The sequence below is a fragment of the Diplotaxodon limnothrissa genome, linkage group LG11, assembly GCF_057381915.1.
Source record: "Diplotaxodon limnothrissa isolate DT_005_m linkage group LG11, D_limnothrissa_male_GT1.1, whole genome shotgun sequence".
Lineage (NCBI taxonomy): Eukaryota > Metazoa > Chordata > Actinopteri > Cichliformes > Cichlidae > Diplotaxodon > Diplotaxodon limnothrissa.
This window is the reverse complement of record NC_140606.1, coordinates 19807580-19823471: the sequence shown is the minus strand read 5'-3', so window position 1 is coordinate 19823471 and position 15892 is coordinate 19807580. Positions and strand designations below refer to the sequence as shown.

Genomic DNA, 15892 nt, shown 5'->3' with positions numbered 1-15892 from the left:
CAGATATGTTTTCAATTGTGTAACTTAAGTGATCTAGGTAGCTCTGTTTTGGAAGTTTAGTTAATGCTAAAGTCAGTATAAACCTGTGCTAGAACACAGTCCTGTACAGTGTCTTCCCCTCAGCAACATTAAACCAGTCGAAATACCAAAGGAAGATGTGGCTCGATGAAGCCATTCTCCACAAGGACTTTCCATGAAGTTCGTCTTGGATCGCCATGCGAAGGAGAATAAAACCAGCCAAGTGCAGATGAAGTGGGGGAAGATGAAGCAGGTCAGCACGAAGGCCAAAAGAGCAAGGGCAGTGAGACGAGAAGAGATGAGTACCAGGTTCCAGATGAAGTAGATGACTGATGAGGTTATGTTCTGGTTTTCTTTGGCAGGCAGGAAGGAGCACAGCGAGCGATGGTAGGCCGTCACAGTGAAGGTGATAGCTGAGGCCGAGCCGACGGCTTTTAGAACTGACGGAGAACGAGAGGCAGCGTTAGAACAAGCAAAGAGAAATGTTGTGAAGTATTCTAAAGAATATTAACTAACACATGTGAAATGTATTGTTTTTTTCTTAATATGTGACATTGCCTGTGTGACTGAAAGGTAGTGTTTTAGGTGTTGTTACTGGTATTTTTCTTAAGGCTGCAGACCCTGAATTGGGAAACAGTGCCTGAATTGGGATACAGCCATACATACATGTTTTGGTTCATGCAACTGGTCCGTCTGGTTATTGTCTCCCCAGAAATATTTCCGTTGTGCTGTGTGTGCTTTTGCAGCGTTTTTCTTTCTGCAGCATTTTTCTTTTTGCAGCATTTTTCTTTTTGCAAGTGTTTTCTGAAGTTGCAGTCCGTTTGGCCTCTCAGGGCCACCGTATTTTCGGGCCTGTTTCAAACATTAAAGGAGAGAGAATCGGGCCATGACGTCAGAAACTCCGACAGCCCGTTCTTTATGGGCGTTACCTATTTTCAAAGAGCCAATAGGGAACGTTGTTGTGGGCGGGGCCTGATTCAAAGATGAAAGGCAAAAGAACCAGGCCGTGATGTCACAGTCAACTCAGGTCTATAAATTGCAGGTGAAACCCACACTGGACCAGCGCGTTTCTTATAGTCACGAGCGATTCACTGGATGAGATTTTGTTCTGCTACCCTCAGTCACATTTGAATGTCTGACTCATTGTAACATCGTAGCTTAAATGTCAAAAACGAGTGACCAACAAGCAAAACCAGAATTAGTGTGCACTATGCCAAAGAGTACACTGGGCGACCTGGAGGTCGAGGAGGAAGAAAATAAGAAAGTCCTGTCAGAGGAGAAGACAATGGTAGAGGACGCAAAGAAACAAACTGGACAGGAAAAACAAGTGTTAGAAGAAGTGCAGTTTGTATTCAAAGATGAGACCAACCAGGCTAAAGTATCAGTTTTGGAAAAGACACTGAAGCTGCAGAAAAAGGTGCGCATCAACTGGGTTGTTCAGTTGGTGGTTTTACTGGCCAAAGAAAAAGTCTCCTCCAAATACAAGATCTTCACAGAGCGCCTCACTCCTAACTGCATCAGCCGTCGTCTGATTGAGAAAATCTGGCCTGAAGTTGAGGAGAAACACTTGAATTTATCCCACAACAGCATTTTCAAAGTGGGCAAGGCCATTCTCAAAGATCTTTGCAAAACACACAACTGCAAAGAAAACCTTTTGATCTTTAATCTGAGGGAACAGCTTGACAATATTACCGTCTCAATCTTCACCAAACACCTGTTGGCATTACCAGCAAGAGTACTCAGTGTCTCTAAAGACAGGCAAGAGTACAAGGAAGTTGTAAAAAATGTGACCAAAGATCTGGTAATGCACGCCATCAGCGAAGGAAATGAGACGATGACAATGAATCCAGTAGCATCCGAGTTCATTGCAGAGAGGCTTTTCCAGAAGATCTGGAACAAAATCTTGTCAAAAAAGTACAAAATGTCCTTGGAGAACATTGGAGAACTCGCCCTGACAATATACAATGAACTCCATGACAGGTGGGATTCTCCAGTACTCTTAATGTGGTCAAGAAACCCAGTAATGGATGAAGCAATCGTCAGCAGCTTCAAAAAACATGCAAAATTGAGGAGCCAAAACATCATCTTTAGGGCTTTCTCATGTGCACGCTAAAGTCTAACCAACACGTGCATGTGATTATGTGAGAAAACTCTTAAATTGGCTTCAAATATTCATTTCAATTGGGCTTTCTAAATGTAATTTTGAAACCAGAGTGGTTAAAAATAACTACTCTTTTTTCCCAACTTCCTTCCCTCATCACCAACTGGCCGAGGCAGATGGCCACCCCATCCCAGAGCCTGGGTCTGCCGGAGGTTTCTCTCTTTATAAGTGAGTTTTTCCTTCCCACTGTCGCCAAAGTGCCTGCTCTAGGGGGTTGGAGTCTTTGTGCATTATTGTAGGGTCTGACTTTACAATATAAAGCACCATGAGGGAAGTGTTGTTGGGATTTGTTCTGTTTCTTAACTCAAAAAGTCCAGTTACAACAGGACATTTTGAGTTAAAAAACAAAAATAAAATGAAAAAAAAAAAACTTTGAATTTGTGCTTTGTTTCATTTACTGTTTAAGAAGTTTGTTCTTCCTGCAACTTTTACAAACAACAAACAACAAATAGCTGAGCTGTTGGATTTACTAAGTGCATCCAAGAACACAAACAAGCAGTCCTCACACACATTTGAGAAAAACTGAGAGAGCTTTGGATCTTTTATAGCTTACTGAATATTCATCTCTTTACTTTGTCTGCATGTGTCCACTTTTTGTCTTTTTCTATTTGTATTCTTCTCATTTCAAAGACATTCAAAGCTATTTGGAGACATGCAGAGTTCCTTAAAGATGAACCTAATAGAATTACACCAGTTGTTTAACTGAGGTGATCACGCTTTCCCCCACAGTCCTACCATTTTTCCCTTTTTCTGTAAAGCAATGCAAATACATTTTTAATACTTTCAGTCAAGTTTTTAATATTCATACAGGAATAAACTACAACAGAAACACCGTCACAAATCTACAGACACCATATTTACACACACATTTAGTACAAATATAATGTTTAACAGGAGTCTGATTCTTCTACTGATAAACATTTGACTTTGATTTCCAGGAATTTTCCACTGTGAGATTAATGGAAAGTGTACATTGCACATAGTGACAATGAATGACGGACCCGACCACACAGATCGCACTTTACTACACTTTTTACTCAGTTTTTGTCTCTTCCAGCCCTCAGCCCCAGCTGCACACACACAACAACAACACAACTGAACTGATGGAGCTCCGCTGTGTCAGCCTCCCTTCGCAACCGTGCCACCAACCACGCCCTGTTACACACATTATATGTCCACAAACACAAATCAAAGTGAAGGAAGAAAAACCGCAAACTAATCATGAAGCTACAGAGCCCCTTTACTGATGTACGACAAATAGCTTGATGATGACCAGCAGCTCAGTCATTAAATATTGAGGAAATCTGGTTGCAGAAATAGCAGCATCTATTCCAAAAGTGTGATCTGAGCATCATTTAGGAGCTGATACCCCACCTGAGAAGCAGTTTTTAAAAAAATACTAAGAATTTAAACATTGAGTGACTGATAAGAGTTGAAAAGAAAGGAAAAGATGTAAGTAAGGAAGTATACTGTGTTGGCCGTAGTTACATAATATAGCAGAGCTGGTCCATTTATACTGTATACAGCATAAATGGACCAGCTCTGCTATATTATCTGCCTGTGGTAACCAGTCAGTTGTACAATAACAATAATGGGCTATTCTGCTGTATTGTAAAGATTGAAAGATTGCCACCCTTAGGAGGAAGCTCATTTCCACCACTTGTATCCATGATCTCGTTCTTTTGGTCATTACTTACAGCCCGTGACCATAGGTGAGGGCAGGGATGTAGCTCGACCGATATATTGATACGATCTGGTGCAGAGTCCACATCGCTGCACCAATCCATTTGTTGATCTCCCGCTCCCCTCTCCCATCGCTCGTGAACACACCATGATATACAAATAAACAGGAACTCGTCCCTGACCTGGAGTGGGCACTCCACCCTTTTCCAGTTGCAGACCATGGCCTCAGATTCGGAGGTGCCGATTCTCATTCCCAGCACTTTGCACTCGGTTGCACTCCAGTGTGAGCTGGAGGCCGTCACCTGATGAAGCCAATAGAACCACAACATCTGTGAAAAGCTGAGATGAAATTCTGAGACCACCCAAGTGGAAGCTTTCCTGGCCGAGAGTGTTCTGGTGCCACGTGCACTTACGGACGCCCTTATGTTACAACATAGTGTTTGCACAGAAGTCCAGTAACAGGACACCGCTCGGGTTCAGATCTGGGAGGCCGTTCCTCTCAATCACGCCCCTCCAGTCTCACTCTTGTTTCCCACATGAGCACTGAAGTCTCTAAGTACGACGGAGTCCTCAAGTGGAGCACCCTCAAGAACTCCATCCAGGGGTTCCAAGAAAGCCAGGTACTCTGGCACAAACGACAGTCACAACCTGCTTCCCAAGACGCAGGAAACAGACCCACTCCAAACCCCAACGTACAGGGAGCAAGCCGAGGAGATACTCAGATAAACACCCCAGCCCACCGCCGATCATTATTGCAACAAGATCATGATGGTGTAGGCATTTGATTTCTAAAGGGAGGTGTTGAAAGAAGAAGAATTTATTCAAAAAGTAAGTTCAGGGCTCAAAACACAAGTTTACTTTTTTTTCTTAGTCCGGCTGTGAAAATATATCGTTGAGACATCAGGTCATATACCAACTCCAAATTCTTTCCTTTTGTTACTATATTTTACCTTTTGAACTGTGTAAAGTATAAAACAAAGTTTTTAATTAAGTTGTGACCATGTGCATCTTGTTTCTCTACCTGATTAGTTCTTTTATAATGTGAGAAAAACAAAATGCAGCACACAGGCAACAGATTTATTCAGTAAAACAGACGAAACATGATCCAGCACTAAATGCAATCAAATGCAATATGTAAACTGCTTTTTCCAAAAACATCTTCTTCAGTTGCATGCTGTGTGAAAAGCTCTGCTGGTGTTAAATGTGAATACTGGACAGAGAGCGAGGTGGTGTTTATGGTGTCCAAGATAACAGGACCTATAGCTTCTCGTGCCAGTGAAGGGTGCTCAGTCTGATCGATTCAGGTGAACCTTGGAAATGACCAGAAATCTTCATTATTCTGATCTTTTGTGTCAGCAGACCTGAGTCAAAGTGGTTCAGGATTCATCTCCCAAACGGACTCTCTAGTCAGAGTTTGCAGAACGGCTCTGTCTCTACACATCCAGCTGAGCGCCTGCTGTGTATGTCTCATTTTAAGATTTACTTTTTTAACAGTCAGATTACTTTCATAAATGCTTTGTATGTCAGAAAGAAAAAATGGATTTTAATGAAGCTTAAAAGAAGAGATAAAAGTGAAATGTCTGCAAATCTGCATATTTACTGTGAACCCACTGTTTGTAAATTTTATCTTGTGTTTTTGTGTTATTGTTCTTCATTTTGTCATTTTTTCATTACATGTTTTATCCTATTGTAAAGTGTCCTTGGGTGTCTTGAAAGGCGCTTTATAAATAGAAATTATTATTATTATTATTATTATGTGAGGGTCTTTCTATCCTTGTCGTGTCAGCATCTGAACAGACTATAACCAGTCGAGGGCTGACTCACAAAACTGCTGTTCTTACGTTTTCTCTAAAGCCCTGTTAAAAAGGTGTAACGCTCCATACTTACTCACATTATGTAAGGGCAGTTGAAAAAAGTATTCTGCAGAGGGATACATGGGAACCTTCCCAGGAAGCAGACCTGACCGGCCTCTGTCGGGCTTCCTGTTTGGTGATTTTACGACACTCGCTTTCACTGAAGGCATGGCTGCTATAACGAAACGAGCGGATGCAGTGCTGGAAAACAAAAACAGCCTTCACTGCCAGCATTGTTCTCTGCAACAGAAAAGCAAAGCAGGAAACTCAGAGCCCATTCCCTTTCAAGGCACCTTTGGACTTCATGTTTCATAATTTTCTTCAACACATTTGATTTCCAGAAATCTAGCTGGGACAATGTTTTTTCATTTTATTCTTCTGGTTTCCTCCTCACTTACATTTCTGTGCACCCACCAAGTGTCCAGCTCTGGTAAGTGAAATGTTTTCCAGCTATAAAACACTTCTTTTGTTATTTTCATATCATACAGCTGCTAAATGTTAGCCTGATGAACTCAGAGGCATTTTTACAAGTAATTTAATGCAGAAGGATTGCATATTTATTTGAAGGCATCTACAAAGCAGACTTTGAAAGAGTGATTTTAAAATTAAATGAACCAATTTAGTACTTATTTAAAAAAGTCATTTGGCAAATCATATAAAATGTTGTTAGAAATTGCATTTTACAGAAGCACTGCAATGAATTCACACTGTTGTAATGCACAATCCTACAAAGTTTTTTCTTTCTTTTTTTACTCATGCACAAAGGGGTGATCCAAGGTTTTCATCTGAACAGCCCAGTAAGGGCCCCTTTCTTCAGGGCACTCTATCTTCTCAGGTATTTTGTGTATTTTTTGGTCCAGGTGGAAGTTCTTATGGCTGGGGAAAGGCTTTATGTGGACTTGTGCTATGTTACAAGCTCAAAAGATCCAAACCCCATGCCTAGAGTGGACATTAGAGACTACGGGTGGGTGTGTTGCTTGCAGGAACTGTCATACACATTTCTTACTGTAGTTGGTTCTCCAGGTTAGCAAATATGACCTAAATGTAAAGTGCAAAATTGTGTCATTTGAACAAAATGTACTGCTGTGTTTCCCCTTTCATTTATTTCTCTGAAGATAACCTGTAACTGGAGTACATTAACCAGTACAAGACTAGTGTTGTTCACAGGCGGTGTCCTCAGAAATCTCTAGGTGACGAATACACCCATCCATCCATCATATTACGGTTATCCGGGGCCGGGTTGCAGGGGCAGCAGCCTAAGCAGAGAAGCCCAGACCTCCCTCTCCTCAGCCACCTCCTCCAGCTTATCCGGGGGAACACCAAGGCGTTCCCAGGCCAGCCAAGAGATATAATCTCTCCAGAGTGTCCTGAGTCTGCCCCGGGGTCTCCTGTGACTGCTAGTCTTGGTAGCTGGGGATCAGTCCCCCATGACCTCTGCTCCTGGCCGCCACCAGGCACACATTGCACCCGACCCCTACGGCGCCTCCTGCGGGTGGTGGGCCTGCAGGAGGATGGGCCAATGTCCCTTTTTTGGACTGTGCCCAGTCGGGCCCCATGGACTAAGGCCCAGCCACCAGACGCTCACCCACGCTCTTTAGTATCATACTTAGCTATTATTCTGCAGGCGTCCCTGTGGTTCGAGTTTCCTGATGTACAATAAGAGGTAGTCGCGTTCAAAAACTAAGACCTCTGGATAAGCTCTACTGGAGTCAGAAACTGGGGGGAAAAGCAGCTTGAAAATCAAATCAAAGTTTCCCACGGACTCTCCCTTGTTCCCAGTAACAAACTGCTTTGACTTAAATCATAACACTGCTTTGGACCTTACTGCCCCTGGGAGAAATTTGATACGTTTGTATTGTTTGTTTGTTTTTTAAATTGAATGTGGCTTAGAGGATTAAATGATCTGGGTTGGCAGGAATGTGGTTTGTTGGATAAACATGTAGAGAATGAGTCCACCAGGACAAGAAATCATGGCTGTTCCTCCATGAAAGACAAAGATTGATCACAGTAAGGAAAAAGATGATGATGCTGAGGAACACTGGCGACTGGATGCAGGTGGTGAACAGGAAACGCAGAAACTGAGCTGACGGAAATGATGGAAATGGCACACGTGCTAATAAAGGAACTGAGAACAGACAGAATGATAAGGGCAGACATGAGCAGACCACATCTGCTCAGGAGACGGTGAAGGCTCCCAACTCTCAATGATGACTTATCTAGCATCAACACTATTACTGCAAGAAGGTCAGGTTTCGGTATTAAATATTTGTGGCACTGTTCCAATTTGCCCCAATGGTAATAAAGTTAGTTGTAGTGCTGCCAGCATCACAATCCAGCATGAAAGTGATAGTAATGGTGCTTGGTGTGGCAGCATGCATACTGGTAGTTCTTCAGTGCATTCATAAATGGACACGATGTTGAACAGGATGACACAACAAGCAGGAACTTCTGTTAACGGAAAAGGAACATCTGCATATGCAGACAGGTGTCGAGCTAAGCAGGACCTAATCTGCAAAGACGAGTTATCTGCTTTAATTCTGTACTAGCGGAGTTTGAAGCTCTACTGGAGGAGCAATGGCAGCCGAACATGAATTTACTGGTAGCAGACTCCACGGTGCTGCTTCAGGTTCAGGTAGTTCAGGTGAAATGCACTTGGATTACATGACTGTAACATCTGATTCAGGGCTTTTTGGCGGGTTTTTCTTCTTCTTTTTTTTGGCAGCGCAAGGTTTCAGTCGAAGGCTCACATGAAGCCCGCGATATTTAAATGTAGAAGCTGAACCAGAGCTAGAGCTGAAGCAGTCATTCCACAATCAGTTCTGGATGTAATGGTAATTGTTGAATTCAACGACTACTTGTTGTGTTTAGCATAACTATGGCTCTAAGTAGTTAAATAATAAGATAAGATAAGATAAGATAAGATAACCTTTATTAGTCCCACACGTGGGAAATTTGTTTTGTCACAGCAGGAAGTGGACAGTGCAAAAGTTATGAGGCAAAAATTAGAATACAATAAGAATAAATACAGTACACAACTGTACAGAATAGAATAAAATAAAATACTATATACAGTAGAATAAAATAAAATAAATATACAATAAGATAAAAATAGAATACAAATACAAATACTATATACAACTGAGTAAAAATACAACGATGACAGAAAAGATTATTGCACTTAGTATTATTGCATATGTATGGATGTGTGTGCTTGATCAGTTAAAGTCTTTATTATGGAGTCTGACAGCAGTGGGGAGGAAAGACCTGCGAAATCTCTCCGTCCCACACCGTGGGTGCCGCAGTCTCCCACTGAAGGAGCTGCTCAGTGCTGTCACAGTCTGCTGCATGGGGTGGGATATGTTGTCCATCAGGGATGACAGCTTAGCCGCCGTTCTCCTGTCACTCACCACCTCCACTGGGTCCAGAGGGCATCCTAGAACAGAGCTGGCCCTTCGGATCACCCTGTTCAGTCTCTTCCTGTCCCCAGCAGAGATGCTGCCGCCCCAGCAGACCACGCCATAAAAGATAGCAGAAGCCACCACAGAGTCATAGAAGGTCTTCAGGAGTGGGCCCTCCACCCCAAACGACCTGAGTCTCCGCAGCAGGTACAGCCTGCTCTGCCCTTTCCTGTAGAGGGCGTCTGAGTTATGAGTCCAGTCCAGTCTGTTGTTCAGATGAACACCAAGGTACCTGTAGCTGTCCACAGCCTCAATGTCCATATAATTCACATATGAAGAAAAAGCTTCACTTCTTCATATTGATAGCTACTCGAGGCAGTCCACACTCCCAGGCAGTAAGGACGGGGCCAACCAGAGGACATGAGGCACTCAGGCCACTCTACGAAGTCTGTTTCTGGTCAGAGAGTCAAAGCTGCTCTAACTGCCTGTTTTCTGGAATCTCCTTCATCCTCTGCAGCCTGTGCTGGAGACACGGCAAACTGTATGGCACGTGTTGATGAGCCATCCTGGAGCAGCTACCTGTGCAACCCGTGCTGTGTCCAGGTATCACGTCTTGATATCAGTAGTGAAACTGGCCTGAGCCAAATTCAGAACTAGTTTTAATAAGATGAGCAGAGAAAAACACGAGTGTCCTCCACCTGTTAAACCGCTGCTGCTTTAGGGTTTGTCTCATTGTTGCACCTGCTGTTAATTTCATTAACAGCACAGCAGCTGAAACTATTTAACACTCACAGATGTTTACCTGATTGATGCTACTCTGATTAAAATGTGCTTTCATTTTTCAACAGTGTAATTGGTCGTCTGCGAGTTTGCACACACACACATGAAGCAGAGTGACTCAAATCAATTTATTATGAAAAATGAGAGACAAGTCCACAGACCTTGGTCTCTACATACAGCTGCAGTAATACGATCAAATTCTGATCCTAGTGTTTGATCTCAGCCATGACTGAAAACTAATCGAGTTCGGTGATTTCATTCACTAACATATTTCACTGAGATCAACCTTTAAGTGGGGAGATGATTTTTTGAATCCACAGCACAGATTCCACCTCGCTTCAGCAGGTTGGTACTGCTTGTGTACCAGAGGACAGTTTATCTTCTCTGCATCTCTTTCAGTCAGCTGTCGTCCCGTCTCACTGCACACGTCTAAGAATTCTTTTGCAGTACCTTGATGGTCACCTGAAAGCACGAGCAGGCTGTCAACATGTAAGAAATGTCTAATGTACACTGCATCACAGGGTGCATCACATTTATTGTCATTATGTTACTAAAACATTACAAAACTTACTGTGATGCCCTCGCTGATAAAGAAAACAAAAGATCAATAAATACATAAGTAAGATTTTAAAAAAGGGCAAAAAGTGAAAAACACAGGCAGAAGTCTCGAGAGTGCAGCGACTGGATGTGAGTGTGTGTGCAGGGAAGCAGAGGGAAGGGCAGGTGGACAGATGGCTTTCACAGCTCTTGCCAGAAAGCTGTCCCTCAGGTGGGGGTTTCTATGTAACTATGCCGTGACCTCGATGGCAGCGATGAACAGTCCTGGGAGAGTGGGGTCAGCAGCAATACGACTGGCCTTCCTCTGTAAAAAGCTCTGAGCAAACGGGGGGGGGGGGGGGAGTCCAGCCCGCTTCAGTTTCCTGAGGAAGAAGAGGCTTTGTGGAGGCTCCTCGGATGAGGAGAGGTGGGTGCTCTGTCCTCCTGGACCTCCTGTAGTCGACTATGACCTCCTTGGTCTTGCTGGTGTTAATCAGCAGGTTGTTCAACAAACAGGGAGAGGTGCCCCTCTCATTGTTTGGTATAAAACCCACCACGTTTGTGTTGTCTGCAAACTTCAGAGTCGTGTTTGAGGAGTGCATCGCTGCACTCAGTGTTTTCAAAAAGTCCCATCCCTACTGTGACCTAATATTATATTTAATATTAAAGGATGACTCTGTTACGTCCTGTTTTTGTACACGGTGCAGTAGGGATGGGTACCGGTGTCCGGTGCCATGATGGCACCGGTTCTGACATAAACGGTAGTAACCAGACCGAAAAGCAGCGCACATTTCGGTGCTTTATTTCGGTGCTTTTTTTTCCTGAGCTGTGATACACTTCTAGCCAATCATTTTACGTTTCCGAGGATAGTAGGCGGGGCCAGGTACGTGCGTTCTTTTAGAGCAAAGCTACAGATTAAAAATGCCCAAGGCGAAGCGGTCAAAAGTCTGGCTGTACTTCACAGCAAAAGATGCAAACTCAGCAGCAACAAGTGCTTTAAGCTGATACTGTGATACTGTCAAAGGAGGTAACACCTCAAATCTGATGAAACACCTGGCGACGCATAGCGTTTTTTTTAAAAGCCCAGAAATGCGCCGTATTTGATAGCTTGCTGCGAGACCTCACACCGAGCGCATCTACTGTGCGTGGGTTGCCTGTTATCTGACCCGGAGTTAGCAACATCCCCCAAAAACCCCGAAGAGTAGAGTCCTGGCCCCTAGCCCTGCCAGTGTAGCAGAAATGATGAGGATGATGATGCAGCAGCAGCCGTTCTTCTCTGCGTGAGTAGCTTAATGTTCGTGTGTAATTTACGTTGAGTAGGCTAACCACGTTATTACATTAATGCATGTAAGGTGAACTAGCAAACATCATCATAGCTACATGCTGCTGTCTTCTTGTTTGATGGCAGATACTCCCTTCACCCTGGCTAAAAAGGCTAAAATGACCAAAGAAAAAGTGGAAAACAGTTAAACATGAGAGGTTTAGGACAAAGTTTGTGTTTTTTCCATTGATTAAGCACTGCTTCCAGCCAAGAGTGATACCATATATGCCCCATAGCTGCAGAAAAGGCTAACATTGTTATCTTTTTACAAAAAACCAGCTGAACATGAGAGGTTTTTGGACCAATTTTGTGTTCTCCATTCTTTAAGCACCGGTTTGAGCACCGTTTAAGCACCGGCACCGTTTCAAAAGTACCGGTTTGGCACCGGTATCGGATAAAACCTAAACGATACCCATCCCTACGGTGCAGAAACATTATTCCCAGGTATCAAATCTTTGACACAAATATTTGTGACTCAGTCTGACTGAACACAATAAAATGATTCTTTATGGGTTTGACAACGATCGATCTTATATGACTTAATCCTTTCTAACATACTGCATAACTAATGCTGATAACTGAGCCTAATTAAACGCTCAGCTGATACTACGACCCTGATTAGAAGACCGAGTTTAAGATATGCAAGCCAAGCCTTTCCTCTCTAACCACAGAAGGCTGAACGATTGATCGTTCTCTGATCAAAACTGCGATTTCAGACAGCGCGATCATGTGACACCCAAAGCTGCGGTTTTTTGCAGCGCTCCTGACTGACCCAGGATCTGTAGCGTTATTTATTAAGCAGAACCAGAGGACAGTTAGGAGGTGCCATAACACACTGTGACATGGTGTCTCACCAAATACGGTTTCTGTTGTATTTTACTTAACTGTAACTTCACATAATAAAGGATTTTTTGCACTTTTTTAAGTTAAGTCAAAAATGGTCCTTTTAGTTCTTCATTTGTAATAACTGGTCAAAAGCTTTAAAGGCTGTACCTGCATGTTCCTTATTAATAAATACATTTGAAACCACGTTAGTTTTCGTCATACATTAGAGTAACAGCATTTATTGTTTTGATGAAATGACGTCATTTTCTGTCATGCTTGTAAATGTTACTGTACGCTGTGAATTTTGTGCTGAAGCTTAATTTGAAGAAAATCACGAGTTGAACTGAAATCAGAATTTCTGCCAGAAAAAGCGTGATTAGATCATTTCCTGAGACTCACACGCGCTCCCTCCTGCATCAGCCTCTGAGGCATGCAGCCCACTTTGATCTTAAACAGCCAGACATATTTAACTGTTTTTCTACCTAATAAAGAAAAAGCTGCTGTGAAAAAGAAAGAAAGCTGTCAGCTTGACTCTTTGGACTTAAATTGGAAGAAATAAATGTGTAAAATACAAGTTACATATGCTGTAAGACGCATGTGTAGACGTGGTGGTAGCTCATTGTTCACACTGACCATTTTTTGGCTGTTGTAGTTTGTTGTAGTCATAAACATTTCTATATAGTGCAGAGGGTTTATTGGAGACATAATTAAGCGTTTTGCAAGTTGAATTTTTTTGGTACTAAATAGCAAAAATTTGGCTTTTTTGTCATTTTTGGGGGAAAACAGCAGCTGACAGCTCTGTACACAACGATAGACTGGTGCGTAATAAGCAAACAAATAACAGAAAACAGATTTTTGATGGGAGCCTGGTCTCGCAGCACACACAGATAGAGCTGTGCGGTTTTATCGTGGTGGCATCCAAAGCAAGAGGGAATTCAATGTTTTTCAGACGTGTAGTGTGGTCTTCTTTTGCTGCTGGTTCAGGGACGTTTGGTTGGAGGGTGACGATGTGAGATGTCGGCTTCCTGCACCCACCCTTCCTGCACGGGTGGCTGTAGCTCAGGTGGTAGAGCAGGTCATCTACTGATCGGAAGGTTGGTGGTTCGATTCCCGGCTTCCCCCTAGTCTGCATGCCAAATATCCTTGGGCAAGATACTAACCCGAAATTGCTCTCCGATGCATTCATCGGAGTATGAATGTGTGTGAATGTCAGTTGTGCTTGTGCGAATGGGTGTGAAGCGCTTTGAGTGCTCAGAAGAGTGGAAAAGCGCTATATAAGAACTAGTCCATTTACCATTACCCAACGGGATCCATGTTTGCATCTTTTTACACAATCTGTTTACCTGCTCTTTAATCGTTTGCTGTTTGGGCTTTTTGTTGGTCGTTGAAATGGTTTGACGAGCTTTGAGCTGAGATTCTGACGTTTCTGTGGAGACCACACGTCTATATTTAACAGATCCTCCGGGACATCACGATAAACTACATGGACGTTTTTATACTGTAGTTATAAATAACATTCCCTCCTATTTATAAACCATATTTACCATAGTATGATGCGACCTACATTCCTACCTCTGGTGGACTTCCACTGATTACACTGCACCTTACAGCAGGTATAACTTGTTTACAACTGTATCTGTGTGTCTTTTATTCCTTTCATCTTATCTTCTGCCTCTCACCCCTGCTCCTGGCTGCACTGAGGTTCAAATAATTGAAATGCATTGTGGGAGATGTAGTTTGCAGTCACTGTGCTTTTGAGCAGTATACAGTAAACTTATTTTAAGACAGTCTTGCACAATCACTCGCAGGTCACATAAAATGATGTGGCGGGCCACGTTCGGCTGGCGGGCCTTGAATTTGGCACATGTGCTCTGAGGCTCAGAATAAAGGAAAAGCTAATGATAACCTCACCTATGATTCCCAGCTTAAAGATATGAGAGCCACCTATTCAAAGCCTGTAAGCACCAAATGGCAGCAGTGATTACCGTTTTAACTTCTGTGTAGTTGTCCAAGCCGTACTGGCCCAGCTCTCTGCCGACACCTGAAGCCTTGTAGCCTCCAAACGGAGCCTGAGCCCCAAACACGTCGTAGCAATTAATCCTGCAAAAGAACACAAACGCTGATGTTAAACATGGCCTGAATGAATACTGAGCTACAGCAACATAGTGTGGACATCCAACCAGTGATGACGCGCTGCTGCGTGATGTCCTCCAGCAGCTGGATTTGTAGGTGTTTGGAAAGTGCAGCTACACAAATAACTGAAAAACCTGGCCTTATTAGAAACGTCAGTATTCCCCCTCATGCTCCAGGACAGAGAGACTCTCAGTGCACACACTCAAACACACAACTTTTCCCTCCTCTGTGAATGTTTGCACATTAGTGATCCTATTAATCTCTCCTTACCAGACTGTGCCAGCACGAAGTCCACTGGACACATAGTTGGCCTTATCGATGTCCTTAGTAAACACGGCGGCTGCAAGCCCATATTTTGTGTCATTGGCTCTTGTCACTACCTCCTCGAGCGTTTTAAACTTCAAGATTTGCATCACTGGACCAAAAATCTGCAAGTCAAAACAAGAGAGACACGAAAGCAAAAAAGTATTTTAGAAACATCAACAGTGAGAAATTACCAGGTGTGTGTGTGTGTGTGTGTGTGTGCGTGTGTGTGTGTGTGTGCGTGTGTGTGCGTGTGTGTGTGTGTGTGTGCGTGTGGGTGTGCGCGTGTGTGCGTGCGTGTGTGTGTGCGTGTGCGTGCGTGTGGGTGTGCGTGCGTGTGTGTGGGTGTGCGTGTGTGCGCGTGTGTGTGGGTGTGTGCGTGTGTGTGCGCGTGTGCGCGTGTGTGTGTGTGTGTGTGGGTGCGCGTGTGTGTGTGCGTGTGTGTGCGCGTGTGTGTGGGTGTGGTGCGCGCGTGCGCGTGCGTGTGTGTGTGTGCGTGCGTGTGTGTGTGTGTGGGTGTGTGTATGTGTGTGTGTGTGTGTGTGTGTGTGTATGTATGTATGTATGTATGTATGTATGTGTGTGTGTGTGTGTGTGTGTGTGTGTGTATGTGTATGTGTATGTGTGTATGTATGTGTGTGTATGTATGTATGTATATGTGTATACACACGCACACACGCGCGCGCAAATGAGGGAGAAAGAGAAACAAGCTCCAGGTGGCAGCATTGCGTCATTTAAAGATTGGATAGAGGAACTGTTCACAGGTATTAAAAAATAAAAAAAAAATACAAAAACATGAATTCTGATGAAGTAACCTTGTTCCAGTTTTTTGCAGTTTATGACAGGAATCACAAGATCATCACAGTTTTAGACATTAATA

The 15892-nt window shown here is 43.3% G+C and overlaps 2 protein-coding genes across 3 annotated transcripts in view; one reads left to right on the top strand and one right to left on the bottom strand.

Moving 5' to 3' along the window:
* Positions 1 to 5982: 5982 nt before the first annotated feature.
* LOC146622627 (uncharacterized) overlaps positions 5983 to 15892 on the top strand; it is a 36889-nt gene continuing 26979 nt past the window's right edge. For both annotated transcript variants that reach the window (XM_085365294.1, XM_085365292.1), the window contains exon 1: positions 5983 to 6145. The gene's annotated coding sequence lies outside the window, so the exon portion shown is untranslated. The remainder of the gene's footprint in view (positions 6146 to 15892) is intronic.
* LOC146622630 (aldehyde dehydrogenase, mitochondrial-like) lies at positions 9828 to 15162 on the bottom strand. Its single transcript, XM_085366305.1, has 3 exons — positions 14980 to 15162; positions 14562 to 14676; positions 9828 to 10355 (listed from the first exon to the last, which is right to left on the bottom strand). Exons 1-3 carry the CDS (start codon positions 15120 to 15122, stop codon positions 10323 to 10325), a joined length of 291 nt encoding a protein of 96 aa, XP_085222431.1. The 5' UTR covers positions 15123 to 15162; the 3' UTR covers positions 9828 to 10322.